The sequence below is a fragment of the Nycticebus coucang genome, chromosome 4, assembly GCF_027406575.1.
Source record: "Nycticebus coucang isolate mNycCou1 chromosome 4, mNycCou1.pri, whole genome shotgun sequence".
Classification (NCBI taxonomy): Eukaryota; Metazoa; Chordata; class Mammalia; order Primates; family Lorisidae; genus Nycticebus; species Nycticebus coucang.
In genome coordinates, this window is record NC_069783.1 from 103,597,191 (window position 1) to 103,613,184 (window position 15,994).

The 15,994-nt window shown below is 45.1% G+C and overlaps 1 protein-coding gene across 1 annotated transcript in view; it reads right to left on the reverse strand.

Moving 5' to 3' along the window:
• Positions 1-862: 862 nt before the first annotated feature.
• Positions 863-15,994, reverse strand: part of EDAR (ectodysplasin A receptor) — an 87,964-nt gene continuing 72,832 nt past the window's right edge. Inside the window, exons 8-13 of the mRNA XM_053589059.1 lie at positions 15,582-15,707; positions 15,413-15,487; positions 15,097-15,169; positions 12,315-12,474; positions 11,301-11,361; positions 863-3,449 (exon numbers count right to left, since the gene is read on the reverse strand). Of these exons, the coding sequence (XP_053445034.1) occupies positions 3,127-3,449; positions 11,301-11,361; positions 12,315-12,474; positions 15,097-15,169; positions 15,413-15,487; positions 15,582-15,707 (818 nt within the window). The 3' untranslated portion in view covers positions 863-3,126. The remainder of the gene's footprint in view (positions 3,450-11,300; positions 11,362-12,314; positions 12,475-15,096; positions 15,170-15,412; positions 15,488-15,581; positions 15,708-15,994) is intronic.

A 15,994-nucleotide genomic window follows, 5' to 3' on the forward strand; every position in this document is an offset into this window, starting at 1 on the left:
GGCGGGTTCAGACCTGGCCCTGGCCAAAACCTGCAAAAAAAAAAAGGGGGGGGGAGAATAAAGAGAGTGGGGAAGCCATGAAGGGAAGGTTATTATGCATAAATACTGATAAGAACTATCACAAAGGACTCTGGAAAAACCCCAACCATGGGCAAAGGCTGTCACAACCTTACACACGCAAAAATATTTCTGCGAGGACATCTGCTGACAACCGCCTGTCCAACCTCAGACTGGCATCTTTGTTACTCAGCTTTGTAGCCAAGGATAATTATTTCAAAACAATTATGTAATCATACTTAGCTTTCCTTTATCTCCCTGCATATACACACCATTTACTATGGCACATGTATTCCCATTGCAGTATCCTATTCCCAAATAAATATCGTTTTCCTTTAGAGAGGCCCTGTCTGTTACCTGGGTTGACAGAACCATGGGTACAGCTGCCCTGGTTAGACTTTTCTGGTAGCCAGAGGCCCCAGTTGAGCTGCATTCAGCTGAGCTCTACGCAGGTCAGCTGACTCAACATGACCTACAACAATGATTGTTACTTTAACACCACATTTTGGGATAGTTTGTTACACTATCCTTCCTTATGAATTGATGGTGGCAACCTGGGAAGCAACACTCTAGGTGGTTTTCAGATGATCTCCTTATAACACTTGCTTTTTCTGAGTGGCCCAAGCCACGGCATTTTAGGCCCTTCATTTATGGCTGGTTTCAATCTTGTAATCTCATTACACAGTTCAGTAGCCAGGAACAGGTCAATCAGAGCCTTATCCATGCATCTCCCCCCAACACAAAGAGCTCACACTGAAGCAGTCTTTAGATTCTTTTTATTAGTATTTATTGAGATTATAAAATATAATAAGTTATATATACAGAATTAGACAAAAAAATTGACAATTAAGACTTCACTGGCTAAGGGCCACAGACTTAGCTTGGGGTGTTTTCTGAATGTTTTTAAGTATTGCAAAGTAATGACTATCTGTATGCAAAAATGGCAGGGTGGGGACTCAGGTTAGGTCAGTGAGAATTATTATGGTTTCACTGATTCTGAATTCCATGATATAGGATAAAGATCATCAGATCCTTCTATTTGTTTCCACGTAAGTAAATGACAAGGAATGTGTACCTACGTAAGGACCAGCTCCATAAAATGGCAGGTTGAGAGCCAATGGAACATGGTCTGAGGCATCCAGATTCTAGCAGCATGAGACGAGGCCAAAGGCCCAGACCGGGAGCAGCCACCACCCCATCACCCGCCTTCACCAAAAACACTGTCATCTGTCGTCCTGGAGCGTATGCTCATCACAAGTCACATTTACTGTCTAATTATGGGAAGACTCTCATCATCATTATCACAAAGCAGGGGACAGGATTTCAAATAGGAATTAAAAGGATAATTAAGCTTTGCTGTGGAGTATTTAGCTTGCAGATTTACCAAAAGGTTCTGAAAAACAGCAGCAAACAGACACAGTAAATGACGTTATTAAATATTCAGGACCTCGTTATGATCCTCTCACAGTACGTTCTGCATTCACTGGCAGGAAATTCCTTGTTGGCATTAAAGATCTAACTGATTTTTCCCACAAAACGTTTGTTCAGCCATGCAACTGCAATTTTAAAAACTTTGTAAGTAAGAGACTTTTAATTTAGTAATAATCACCATCAGATCTGTGATCAGGGGCTCAGCAGGGAACCCTAAATTAACCTCTGGTGTGATCACCACCCTGGCTCCCAAGCTCTTGCCAATTACAGGTGTATTAAGAGAATCCACCAAGAACAATGCCAGTTTACTAAATTTATCTCCATAAATGTTACGCCAAACAATTGCAGTTACTGTGAAAATACCAATTCTGAATTTTTCTGTTTTTATTCCCATTTTACTTGATGTCCCACACTGTGTTCACTTCTGTGGAGCACCTCAAGGGCCAGACACTTCCTGCAGCTCCAATTTTCTTCTGTTCACCCGCACCTTCCTTCCCCCGATTACAAAATCACTGACTAACCTCTCATTTCCAGAAGAGAAACTGAGGCTGAGGGAGGGAGAAGAAAATGGCCCATGGCCAGGCTCGTCACTGCACTGCAGGGCTCCATTGTCCCTGACCGGCTCAGAAGGCTGAATCTCTAACTCACACACCATAAAGCTCATCCACAAATCTCAGACACTTGGAATCTGAAATTGTGCATGACTGAGTTCTGAGGCGTCATCATTTTCCTTTCTAAGCAGAGTTACCCACTCATACCTGATTGAAGCCAAAACACGGCCTGACATATGATAATTTAAACTGCTGTGTCTTTGAGCACTGCTGTCCCCAAAGGGTTAAGTGTGCCTAAGGATGAGAGAGGAAGGCCATTCCATGCAATCCAAACCACAGGGCTCCCCGGCCAAGAGAACTGGCCACTGTGCATCCAGGTGACTGGACAATCACACAGCAACACAAAGCAGTGTTGACCGGAAGGCCTGGAGGAATATGGATGACTTCAAGAAAATTGTAGAGTCATCCTAATGGCCACATGGGAGGCTAATGGACTTGTACTGAATCTGAAACAATTCACCGAGTGGAGCGCCTGCATTTTGTAGGCATTTTACCAAAACATCTGAGCTCTGAGCTGCTGTCTTCTTGAGGATGCCCTCCTTCACCACCCCCATGGGAAGCCATCTCCCCATCAGAACTTCTATCACATTTTCTTAGCATCTCTTCATTCAGCTTGTGTGATGTCATCTGGCACAGTGGCTTGTAAACATTCATTCCTTCTGCCTCCCATAAGAGTGCAAACTCCTTAAAAACAGGGCCCAGATTCTTCACCTCTGTCATCCCTATGTGGTTGGTTCGTTTGAGTACCCAACAGTGTCTCTTGAATGAGTTAACGGTTTGCTGGATGAGTGAAGAAACATTCACTCCACCTAGAAAAGTGCAGATGGGCAGCTGAGAGCATCCCGACTTTACTCCTTTCTCTCTGGTCGGACTGGAAGACAGGCCTATTTGCTCCAGCTCCTTGAGCAATGTCAGGCACATAGCAATCTAGCCTTGATTCCTGGTGATCTGTCCATACCACTCACAGCTACAGGGCCCTTGTTAGGTCTTTGGTGGGTCCTGGGAGGACAAGCCATGGTGTTGGTCCTCAGGAAGCCACAGGTGGCTGGGAGGCGGATGACACTGCCCCAGCCCACTCCAGGATGTCTGCACACAAGGACTCCACGGCATCCAGCCGCTCGATTTGCACCAGTTTTGTGAGCAGCTCTGGGATGCTGTAGCCTGCCGTGCTAATGCGGTCAAAGAGCTGCATGCCGTCTGTCATGCCCCCAATCTCATCCCTCTTCAGTCCAAAGCTTTCAGCAAGGTGGCGCCACGTTTTCACCACGGCCTTCTCAGAGTTGTAGGTGGAGCTGAGCATTCGGCTCGTCTTCTCCAGACAGTCAAACGGCAGCTCCGTGGGGCTGAGACCTATAGACACCAATGCCACAGTCAGATGTCACAAATGGCAGTCAGCAGAAGCCTAACACCTTTCAAACTTATTTTTAAAACCTTAAAAATTCTAAAAGAAAACACAGATGCAGAAAGCCACACAAAACAAATGCATGCTGAAGGCAAACAATACCTAGAGCACTGCAGATACCCTGATCCCAGCAATAACCCCGCCCCCACTAGGGAAACAACAGCGAATATTGGCTGTTATAGTAATCCTTTCATGACCACCATTTTTAGCAGTCCTCTAAGACTTCGATATAGGTTATCCTCAGTTGAGTAACCCTGCCTTACATGGGAATGGGCAGAAGGGGCCCAAGGGACATGATGTCCCTTTCTGGGGACAGTAATCAACTGTATGCAGGGTGTTCTCAATGACAGTCCAAGATTGGGGCTCTCTGGACCAGGTCATTGCAAACTCAGTGGTCTAATGGTTCTTGGTGCTAATTATAAAACAGACTCACCCAGGTGAATTTGAAAAATTGATGTATTTCTACTTCTAGAAGATGGAGTAGACATACTTTTCCCTATTCCTCCCACTAAATAAAGCTAACATCCCTGAACATTATGTATAAAACAAACATAAGACTGAGTTCTGAGGCGTTGTTGTTTTCCTTTCTAAGCAGAGCTGACCACTCATGCCTGATTGAAGCCAAAACACTGAATAATGGAAAGAAGATAGATCCACTAGGGACCTCAGGACCTGAAGAATGGCAAAGTGGTGACTTCCCTTTTTCTTTTGCCTCACATGCTCCAGACATAGAGCTGAAAGCCAGAAATAACAAGCACAGACAAAAATAGCCCTAACAAAAGTCTTCCCTCTTGGCTTGGTGCCTATAGCTCAGCCGCCAGGGCACCAGCCACATACACTGGAGCTGGAAGGTTCTAATTCAGCCTGGGCCTGCCAAACAACAATGACAACTACAACCAAAAAATAGCTGGGTGTTGTGGCAGGCACCTGTAGTCCCAGCTACTTGGGAGGCTGAAGCAAGAGAATTGCTAGAGCCAAAGAGTGTGAGGTTGCTGTGAGCTGTGATGCCAGGCACTCTACCCAGGGCAACATAGTGAGACTCTGTTCCCCCTGCAAAAAGAGACTAAGTCTTCCCTCTTATAGGCAAAAAAACACAGGAAAAGAGCAAGAACAAAACATAATTGCTCTTTTTACTGAAACACCACCTACACCATCAAGTGCTCAATGGGGAGTCCAGACTTCGACCTTCATGGTGGTGTTAGGGAAGGCCATTAGGGACAGGTGTTAGGGAAGGCCATTAGGGACAGCTCCTCTCCCCCATGGTGTCAGGGGAGACCATGTGGGAAGCCAGACTCCTAAGCCCCAACTAGACATAAAAAGGAGCTCCAACTTGGATGTCGGTGAAGGCCGAGTGGGGAGCTTGGATGTCTGGCGGTAACAAGATTATACTCCCATTCTCCTGCATGGAGATATCAAAGGGCCCACTCACAGCTGTAGGGCCCTCTAAAATAAATATGATCCAGAGTCTTTTAGCATGACATAAAAATGTCCAGTTTTCAAAATAAACTTACTCATGATACCAGGAACCAGAAATTTCTCAAATGAGTGAAAAAAGATCAATAGAGGCAAGCTGTGAAATGTCAGAGATGTTAGATTATCTGAAAAGAATTTTGAAGAAACCTTAATAAAAATGCTTCAACACACAATTATGAGCAAAATATAGAAAATATTAAAAAGAACCAAATAAGAATATTAGAACTGAAAAAATTGAATAACCAGAATGAAAATCTCAGTAGATGGGTTCAATGGCAGAATAAAGACAGTGGAAATAATCGGTGAGCTGGATAACAGAAAAATAGAAATTAATCAGAGAAAATAAGCTGAAAAGCATAGAGCCCAGGGACCTAAGATTTGTGTCATGGAGTTTCAGAAGGAGAGGCAAAAGAGAGTGGGGCTGAAAAAGTACTCAAAGAAATAATGGCTGAAAACTACCCAAATTTGTAAAGAGTAGACTTCTCAGTTTTGGGAAGCAAAGAAAATCCTAAACAGGATAAACCCAAAGACATTTGTGTTAAGACACATCATAAGTAAAGTCCTTGAACCTAAAGGCAAAGTCTTAGAAACAGCCAAAGAAAAAAATTACCTCACCTGTTGGGGAAAGACAATTAGAATGAGGTGGATTTATCATCAGAAACCTGAATACCAGAGAGAGTGGCACAGTATTTTCAAGGACTGAAAGAAAATAACTATCAACCCAGAATCCCATACCCAGTAAACATACCCAGTGAAAATATCCTTAAGAAATGAAGGGGAAACCAAAGACATTCCAAGATGATAAAAAATTAAGAACTTGTTACCAGCAGACCTACCCTAAAGAGTAACTAAAGAAAATTCTCTCAACAGAAAGGAAATGATAAAAGAATAAAACCTGGAACATCAGAAAAAAACACAGTACACAAAAGTATGGGCTTTACTTCTCTTTTTAAGTTTTCTGAACTATGTTTGACAATTGAAGCAATTGATGTGGTTCTAGATATATGTAAGAAGAAATATTTATGACAACTACAAAAAGGGAAGATAAAGGAAATAAAGAAAGATAAGATTTTTATACTTCATTCAAAAATGATAACACCAGTTGAATGATAAGGTATATATGTATAACTACTAAAACAGTTATTTTTAGAAAAAGCACTCAAAACACATCACTCAAAAAACATCAAAATGAAATCCTGAAATATGTTCAAGTGACCCACCAGAAAGCAGGAATAAGAAATGAAAAACAGAGACAACAAACAGCAAGCAAAAAATAAAATAGTAGACTTAAAACCCTAACATAACAATAACTACATTAAATGTAAATGGCTTAAATACCAACTAAAAGTCAGAGTTCATCAGTCTGGACTTAAAAATTACCCAGCTATATGGTGTCTACAAGAAACTCACTTCAAATATAATAATATAGGCAAGTTGAAAGTAAAAGGATAGAATAAGAATATCAGACAAACTTCAAGAACAGGAAAGCAGAAGTAGCTATAAAGATAAAGTAGAGGTCAATGGGGAAAAAAATTACCAGAGATAGACAGGGACATTCTATGACAATAAAAGGGTCAATCCACCAAGAAGATACAGCACCAAACAACAAAGCTCCAAAATATGTGAAGCAAAAACTGGTAGAACTGAAATGAGAAAAAGATATGTCTCCAATCATAGTCAAAGAGTTCAACACCTTTCCCTCAGTAATCAGAAGAACAATTGGAAGAAAATTCACAAGAATATAGAACTTACCAAAACCATTAACCAACAGAATCTCATCAACATTTATTGAACACTCTAGTCAACAACACCAGAATATACATTCTTTGAAAATGCAGGCCTTAAACCTCAACAAATTAAAATAACTGAAATTATACAAAATGTATTCTGCAAGAGAATTAAAATAGAAATCAATAATAAAAATTTCACACACTTGAAAACAAAACAACACATTTCTAGATAATTCATGGGTCAAAGAGTATGTTTCAAACAAAATTTAAAAATGACTTTATGGGGGCAAGACATGATTGCAAGAGGGACTTTACCTAACAATTGCAATCAGTGTAACCTGGCTTATTGTACCCTCAATGAATCCCCAACAATAAAAAATAAAAATAAAAAAAATAAAAAAATATAATATATCAATATTTGTGTGACAGGTAAAGGAGTACTGAGAGAGAATTTTGTAACACAAATACATACATTACAAAAGAGGGAACTCCCAAGTTAATAATCTAAGTTCCTATCTCAAGCACCTAGGAAAAGATTAGCAAAGTGAACCCAAAGTAAAGTGAAGGAAGGAAATAATACAATTGAGAGCAATAAGTAATAAGCTGAAAAGAGTAAGGTAACAGAGATCAACATGAAAGGAGTCAGTTTTGTGAAAAACAGACAAATCTCTAGTGAGATTGAAAAAGAAAAACTATAGAAGACAAAAATTACCAATATCAAGAATGAAGATGGAAATATCACTCTGTCACCTCATACATCAAACAGATAGTAAGAGAATACTATGAGCAACTGTAACTCTACACACATAAATTTGAGAACTTGCATGAAATGGAACAATTTCTGAAAAAGCATAAACTACCACAGCTTACCCAATAAAAAACAGATCATTTGAATAGATTTATAATTACTAAGAAAAGTGAATTTATAATTTTAAAAATATCCCAAAAAGGAATCTCCAGGTCTTAATAGCTGGGCGTTGTGGCAGGCGCCTGTAGTCCCAGCTACTCGGGAGGCTGAGGCAGGAGAATCGCCTAAGCCCAGGAGTTGGAGGTTGCTGTGAGCTGTGTGAGGCCACGGCACTCTACCAAGGGCCATAGAGTGAGACTCTGTCTCTACAAAAAAAAAAAAAAAAAAAAAAAAAAAAGAAATCTCCAGGTCCACATGATTTTACTGAAAAATTTTACCTTTTTTTTTTTTTTTTAAGGCAGAGTTTCACTTGTAGCCCTCAGTAGTGTACTGTGGTATCATAGCTCACAGCAACCTCAAACTCTTGGGTTTAAGCAATTATCTTGCCTCAGCCTCCCAAGTAGCTGGGACTACAGGCAAAAGGCCTGGCTATTTTTTGTAGAGACAGGGTCTCACTCTGGTTCAGGCTGCTCTCAAACCCATGAACTCAGGCAATCCACCTGCTTCAGCATCCCAGAATGCTAGGATTACAGGTGTGAGCCACCTTGCTTGGCAATTTTACCAAATTGTTAAGGAAGAATTAACATTATTCTACACAATTTCTTCCAGAAAATAGAAAAGGAAGAAACACTTCCCAACTAATTTCGTGAAGAAGGACTTGATGGGAAAACTAGACAAAGACAAAACATGCACACACAAAAATCACAGGCCAATACCTGTCATTAATACAAATGTGCAAAATCCTTAAACTATTAGCAAATAGAATTCAACAACATAAAAAAAGAATTGTTTATCATGACAGGTGGAGTTTTATTCCAGGGAGACAAAATTAGTTCAATATTCAAAGTTTACTCACTAAATTAATGTCAACTATTTATAAAAAGCCCAGAGCTAACATTATAACTTAATGGTGAAAAAAGTGAAAGCTTTCTTTTTAAGATCAGAAATAAGGCAAAGATCCCCACTCTTACCACTCTTGTTCAACAAGTTATAGCCAGTGCAGTAAGGTTAGAAAGGATAGAAAAGGCTCGCAGATTGGAAAGGAAGAAATAAAATGGTCCCACTTACAGGGACTTAACCTGTGATTATCCAGATAAAAATCCCAAAGAATACAAAAGAAACTCCCAGGAAGTGAATTCTGCAAGGTCACAGTTCAACATAAACATGCAAAAATCAATTGTATATTAGCAATGAATACATGGATACTAAATTAAAACCAAATGTCATTTATAAGTGCTCAAAAAAAGTATACTTAAGGTGTAAATCTAGCAAAATATGTACAGAACTTGTACCCTGACAACTACAAAATGCTGATGAAAGAAATCAAAGATGGTCCAAATAAATGAAGAGACATACCATATTCCTGGATTAGAAGACTCAATTTAATAAGAATGTCAAGTCTCCCAAAATTGGTATATGGATTTGATGCAACTTCTATCAAAATCCCAATAAGGTATTTTATATATATAGGGAATGTTATTCTAACACTTATATGGAAAGACAAAGGAACTAGAATATCTACAAGATTTTTTTGGGGAAAATAAACAATAAAATGGGAGCTGTCTTTCTGATTTCAAGACTTATATAAGTTATTAGATAGGTTATTATATTATACATGAACCAAGACTGTGTTGTGCTATCAGAGGGACTGACACACAGATGAACGCAATGAGCAGAGACCCTAGACAAATATACCAAACTGATTTTAGACAAAGATGCAAAGCAATTCAATGGACGAAAGACAGCATTTTGAACAAATGGTGCTGGGGCAACTGGACATCCACAGACAAGAAGAGGAACCTTGACCCGAGTCTCATATTTTTGTATCATTTATATATATTAACCACACAACTAGCATATTACCTAACAAATGCACTCCTGGACACAGATTAACTTGTACACAAATGTTTATAGCAACTTTATTCCTAATAATTTCTGATTGGAAACAACCCAGATGTCCTTCAGTAGGTGAATGGTTAAAGAAGCTGTCGCCCAGGGCAGTGCCTGTGGCTCAAAGGAGTAGGGCGCCGGCCCCATATGCTGGAGGTGGTGGGTTCAAACCCAGCCCCGGCCAAAAAACAGCAAAAAAAAAAAAAAAAGAGGAAGAAGAAGCTGTCGCCTATCCACACCATAGAACACTGCTCAGCAACAAAGGAGCTACCAATACACCAAGTGACCTGATTGCATACTGCATGATTCCACTTTTATATCATTCTTGAAATGGCAAACTTATTGAAGTTGAGAACAGACTGGGGCTCCTGGGGCCGGGGGCTGTGGGGTGGGTGTGAATTGAGTGTGGCCATAAAGTGGCCACAGGAGGGGCCTTGTGGTGATGGGAGTGGCCTCTAGCTTCACAGCATTAATATCAGTGTCAATGTCATGACTTTCGTGTATTGCTTTGCAAGGTGTTTTCATTAGAGGAAACTGAGTAAAGGGCACACAGGATCTCTCTGTATTCTCTCTTGCCATCACATGGTAATAATTATCTCAAAATAAGAAGTTTAACTGAAAAGAAAAAAACAAAAAATATTGCTGCCTGGGACTCACTCCTGACTAATTACATCAGGGTGTTGGGGTCAGGTGGGGTTGAGTAGGCAGAGGGAGTGTTAAGATATACTGGTGACACTGACACTCATCTGGGCTAGCACCGCTGGGGGAGGCTCTGAGCTGTGGCTGCATGTCCACGTCACTATGGGACCAGGCACACCTGAGTGGCTCTACACACCCTCCCAGGCCCATTGGACAAGCTTGTCTTGCATGTGAGGTTCTTAAAACTAGGTGTCCCAGTGAAAACCAGTGTCCCAGGGGTGTAGATTCCTAACATACTTTGGAGTGGGGAAGAACTTTCTGACAGATGGAACGCAAGCCCCAGACCATCCTGCCCTGGGCAGCCCGGGCCATACCAGGCTTGCTCAGGCAGGCTGACAGGGCGTGTGTTTATGGAGAGATGCCACATTTCGGCAGATAGCCAAGGATTCTTGGCCCTGGCATTCACCTGTGGTACAGTTATTTCTGGCCAATGGAGTGCCCGAACAGCAGGTCTGCTCGGTGAAGGGGTGAGGGGATGACTGGGAGTCTGCGGAGAGTTGGGGAGGATGCCAGCCAGACAGGAAGTGGGAAAAACCCCTGACCTCTGCCATGAGGGGTTTATCTTCAGGGTAAATGAGAAAGTAACTTGGAGACTGGATTTTGCAGGGGTAGGGAGCTGAGGATCATGATTTCAGACTGCAGTATTGATGCTCCCCGTCCCATTACTTCTTCCCTGCACACAGCAGAGGTTGCCGTGAGACGGCCTCACTTTGGAAGGGAGGGGCAGGCTCCCAAGGCCACTGGACATTGTGAGCCACTGTGGGAAGGGGAAGGGTGGCTAAGGGTGGGATGAATGGCCATGCTCCCAGGTGGTGGTGTCAAGGCACAGACAAGCCTGGGGGTGCTGGCCCTCAGGGGTGTGAGGTTCCAACACTCTGCTCCCTGTCCCAGCAAGGGGTGCCTAGTTGGGGAAGAGCCACAGGAAATGAGAAAGAAGCCAAATCCAGTCTCCCCACACCTGATGATCTGTGTGGGCAGCTTTGCTTAGTTCCCTCCCAGGAGCGTCAGGGCTCCCATCCAGGCCCCTCCAATCTGCAGACATGGAGGTAGTCAGTGGTAGCCACCTTGGGGCGGGTCCCCGGTGGCTCTTTTGTGCTTACCTTCCACAACTCCGCACACGTTCGCATACACATCCAGTATCTTCTTCCTCCGACTCTGGATCTAGAAAAAATAGTTAAGAGAAGTTCATCTTCACACAGGGGGAAACGGCAGTTCTGGAAGACGGGCACTGTGTCCTGCCACCCAGGAGACCTCAGCCCTGATTCTCAGGGAGAAAGGGTTTTCTCTGGCTTTTCCCACTCACACATCTTTGGGGCCTACCACGTGTGCTTCTTGGGCTCAACTGGATAGTCAGACTCACAACACACCCAAGGGCACTGCTGGCATTAGTCTGGAAGGTGACCATGGGAATCCTGCTGGTCCAGGGGGAGCCACACATGCAGTTGCCAGCACCACTGCTGGGGCTCTCGTCCTGGAGCAGGTGTCCAGGCCCAAGGGGCTCACGTTCCACAGCCACAGCTTCTCGTACCTCTTGTATCAACCACACAGACCTCCAGAGTCAGGATCTCAGCTGGGCACTTTACCACCAGTGACTACCAGTGACCGTGCCTGGCAATGCAGCTGTTCTAAGCAGGGACCTGCGGCCAGAGGCACAGACCAGAAAGAGAGCTGCCGGGGAGGGCTCTGTCCATACCCCAGGCCACAGCACATCCCAGGGCAGCCTGGGGACAATTTGTACATGTGAACCTCTTTTTATATTAAAATACACATATAGGAAATATATATATATATATATATATATATACGTGTGTGTAGAAAATCAATCATCTGGCTAGATATATGTCAGTATGTTTACAGAGATTTTTTTCTCTGGCATTCCAAGTGATTTTAACTTTCTTATTATTTTCATTTTCATTTATATAGTGATGTAATAAAAGAAAGAAGAGTTTTCTCTTTGTATCTTACTGTCTTGCTGTGAACCTGTTACTCTGTCCAAGTCTCCCATGTTGGACTTCTGGAGAAACACTCTGTGTCACTGGAGAGCCCATTGAACAAGAAAGTTCTGGTGGACAATCTCCTGCCACAGAGCGAGGTAAGCCCTGCAGGCGCCTCACCCCGGCTGACTTGTTGCTGGCAGCGGACTTCTCCCTCGCCAGGTGGACCAGTGACAGCAGGCACAGCTCTGGGGACACCTGCTTGTCGGGGGCAGGCTCCTCGTCACTGTCTACACTGCGGCTCAGCAGCTGTTCGTTCTCAGATGAGGCGTCATTCTCACTGCAGAAATGAGAGAGACAGTGGTTAATGTGATTGACAGACTCTCTCGGTGGTGACCTGTGTCACCCAGGTATGGTCAGTTGGAATGGCTTGTTCCCCAAGCATATGCTGAGCACCTCGTGGGCACTGGGCCCAGGGGATGTGAGATGCGAACAACATATCCACACAGGTCATGCCCACGTGTGTGAACTGCAGGTGGCTGTGTGGGGGCTTCACAAAGGCGCTGTGGAGCTCTGGGGATCAGGGTTGCCCCTGAGAGTGGGGATGGCACCTGCTCACCTGCCCACCCACCATCTGACACACACAGGCTCAGTAAAGGCCCACATTCAGTCCCAATAAGCACCAAGTTCAACCTGTGTCTTCATGTAACACCAACAAGTTTATGTGGTCAGTAATTACTCTAGAGTGAAAATGAAGCTTTGTTCCTAGGAACCCCCCTTTGTGACTAGTGGGTGACCTAGCTGAAATGTGTGCACTGTGGGGGGACACAAGGGGTGGGTGGGGTGAATGGCCACACATGATAAGCCTGGGCTTAGGCCACCCCACCTCTCACTGCCCAGGTGCACACAGGACCCAGGCCAGCTCTACACATATGTGGCTTGTAGCTTAAACACTCAATACAAACCCAAATACTGGCGACCCTCTGTAAGCTGACCAGCCAAGTGCATGTAACAAACTTGTCAGCATACATACTTGTGGTACGGTGAAAATTAGGTCACCTTAAGGAGGAGGTCAATGCAGGGCGTTGGTCAGCTATGGAGGTTCTACTGTATATTAAAAACAATTATGCTTTTTTATAGGCATCCTGCTTATTTTCTGCGGTTTGTCTGAAGAACTTATTTTCTTAAGGATTTTATTTGCTAGTTACTAGGTTACAGCAATGAAGTTCTTACGCAAACATAATCACAGAGACGGGATAATACAAAGGAAATAAAAATAATGATGAAGCCACTGGCGGAACTCATGTTCTTGTGACACTTCCAGGCCTCCCAAAGAAGTTGGCTGGCCCATCCCTGTCCCAAAGCTGTCCCCACAGATGACTGTGTGTCCCACCTCACGCTCCGGGCTTGTCTCCAAGACCCAAGAGTGGACAGCAGGGACGAAAGCTCAGTGCCTCATCTGTTAAAGGACGATCATCAGGTTTTATTTTTATCTAACATCTGTGTACGAAATAAGTTAATTTTTCCAAGTAGGGTCCCCCCATTTTCTTTGTATTCGGGTGAAACAAATGCAAATCATGGGGCTTGTCTCTGCCCTTTGGCTGCCCCTCTTTTCTACTTTTGGGAATAAGAAAGGCTAGAAGAGCAGAAGGGGAGAGACTGAGACAAAACAGGACCCTGCTGGGCTAGAGGATATGGGAGCAAATTCTCTCTCCAGCGAGACCATATTTGAGCGCTTGAGCCAGGCAGCACGAGCGGAGCCTAGCTTCAGTCCTGGGAACAGTAGTCCAGATCTAGCACCTCTTGCTGGTGTGCATGGTGAGGATGGTGGGGTTTGGCCACAAATTCCCAGGGGTGGGTGTGTGGTGAAAAAATGATCCATCGGAATTGAGGCACTACAGGAAATAACCTCTCTCTAAGGGCCTGACTAGTTTTTTACATACAATTCACTCTTCTTCCCTAGTGCACAAAGTTCCTCTGACTGCCCCCGTGTCAGGAGTGCTGAAAGGCACTGGCACTCCCCAGCTGGGACATGGCAAGCAGCAGGGCTTCCAGATGCCAGAGCGCCACAAGGAAGGGACTGCTCCTAGGTTGGAAGGCATCACAGGAGCATCATGGGGTGGGTGTCAGGGAGGAGGGTGTGCCTCTGCTCTGCCTGTAATGGTCCGGTGACCCTCTTGTGGCCTCTATGCCCTGTCTGGAAAGGGAGGTAATGGGGTGGATGGGGTCCTTCTAGTGCCCTGGTGGGTAGGGTGTAACACCCTGCTGGAGCCTCAGTAAGGCCAAACCCAATGACTGTCTGGTGGTGGTGCTTACAGAAGCAGGGGGTGGTCCCACCCTGAGGTGTAGTGAATGTGGTAGAAATTTCATATGTCACATCTTTTCCTCAAGGGGCCTCATTCTCCTACGTGGCATGTCGAGCCTGCACTTGGACCCAGCCCTGCTGCTCACTAGTGTGTGACCTTAGGTGAGTGACAACTTCCAGATCTACAAATGGGGATGACACCAGCACCTTGATCCTAGGGCTGTGGCAGGAAAACGCATGTACAGACCTGGTAAGCATGAGCATTTTTGGGCTGCCGTTCTCACTAGGATCACCAGCAGTGTGGTGACACCAGCACTGGCCTGGACACTGGGGGTGTCAGGGTCAGTATTGGCGCAGCAGCAGCAGTGTGAACGGGGCTGTGTGCTCCCCCACAGACTGGAGGAGGGGCATTCAGGGGACAGGTATTAAAGAGCTGGTGGAAGGACCTAGGGTGAGGCACCACCGCTGTTCACACCACCTGCCCCTGCTGGTCATTGAAAAGGCTGACCGAGCTTGCCTCTGTCTCTGAGTGGCCCCCAGTGTCCCTGGCCAGCCTCAGACCAGGCCTCTGGGGTACTTGGCTACACGCTTGGCTCCCCCTCCTGCTCCAGACTCCATGAGGACCCCCTGCTGCTGGGGCTGAGGCGCTCCACACACCTTTTGGTGGGCTTTGCTGGTGTTGCTGTCAGCTTCTCAAATTCGTCCTTCTCGGAGAAGATCACCACAGCGTCTGCAAGGAGATGTGAGGTGGGGGAGGGAGACTTTAGAGCTGCTCTGAGCTGGCCCCTCCCCTCTTCTGAGCTCACTCCGGGCAGAACTGCCTGGTGACCCCAGCACCACCCAGGTAAGTGCAGCACAGGTGCCCCGGCCCTTCTGAGTGATGAGAGCAGAGGCAGCCAGGCAGCTGGGGCGGATACCCATCCCCAGCCATCGACACTGTGCTCACGGGTGATAAGAGGCTGGGTTTACAGACCTGGGGCCTCTTTCTTCTCCTCGTCTTTGCTCACTTGGGCTTCCACACTCTTCCCTGGGTGGCTAGTGCAGCAGGCTGATGGGGGGAGAAGGGAGTGAGCAGCAGGCTCTCTGACAGGGCCAGCTGACAGAGGGCCAGAGGGGGCCGGGCAGGGGGTGCAGGCTGTCACCTGGGGCAGAAGACTTGGTCTTAATGATGTAGAACATGATGATGAGGACAATGGCAATGGCCATGATGAAGATGGTGGACATCGCGATGATCAGGGCAGTGGCCAGGTGTCCTTGGCCTGGAAGCTCTGCTGGTATCAGGAGAGAGAAGATGTGAATGACCCAGGTTCAGGGTTCCTGCAGGCCCATGGCCCCTGGAAGCAATGGCCTTGCCACTGGAATCATTCCAGTGGCTCTTGGAGTCCAGTGCTGCCTAATTTGAGAACCAAGCCATCCAGGTTTGCTCTGGCTGCTGGATCAGAATTGCTCACTGCTCACCCAGGTACTCTCCGGTTGGCTTCCCCAGACTTTCCTGGGAATGCTACAGTCTTGGTTTGCCTGGTTGTTGCTAGGGAGCTTTCTCTTGGTGGTAGTA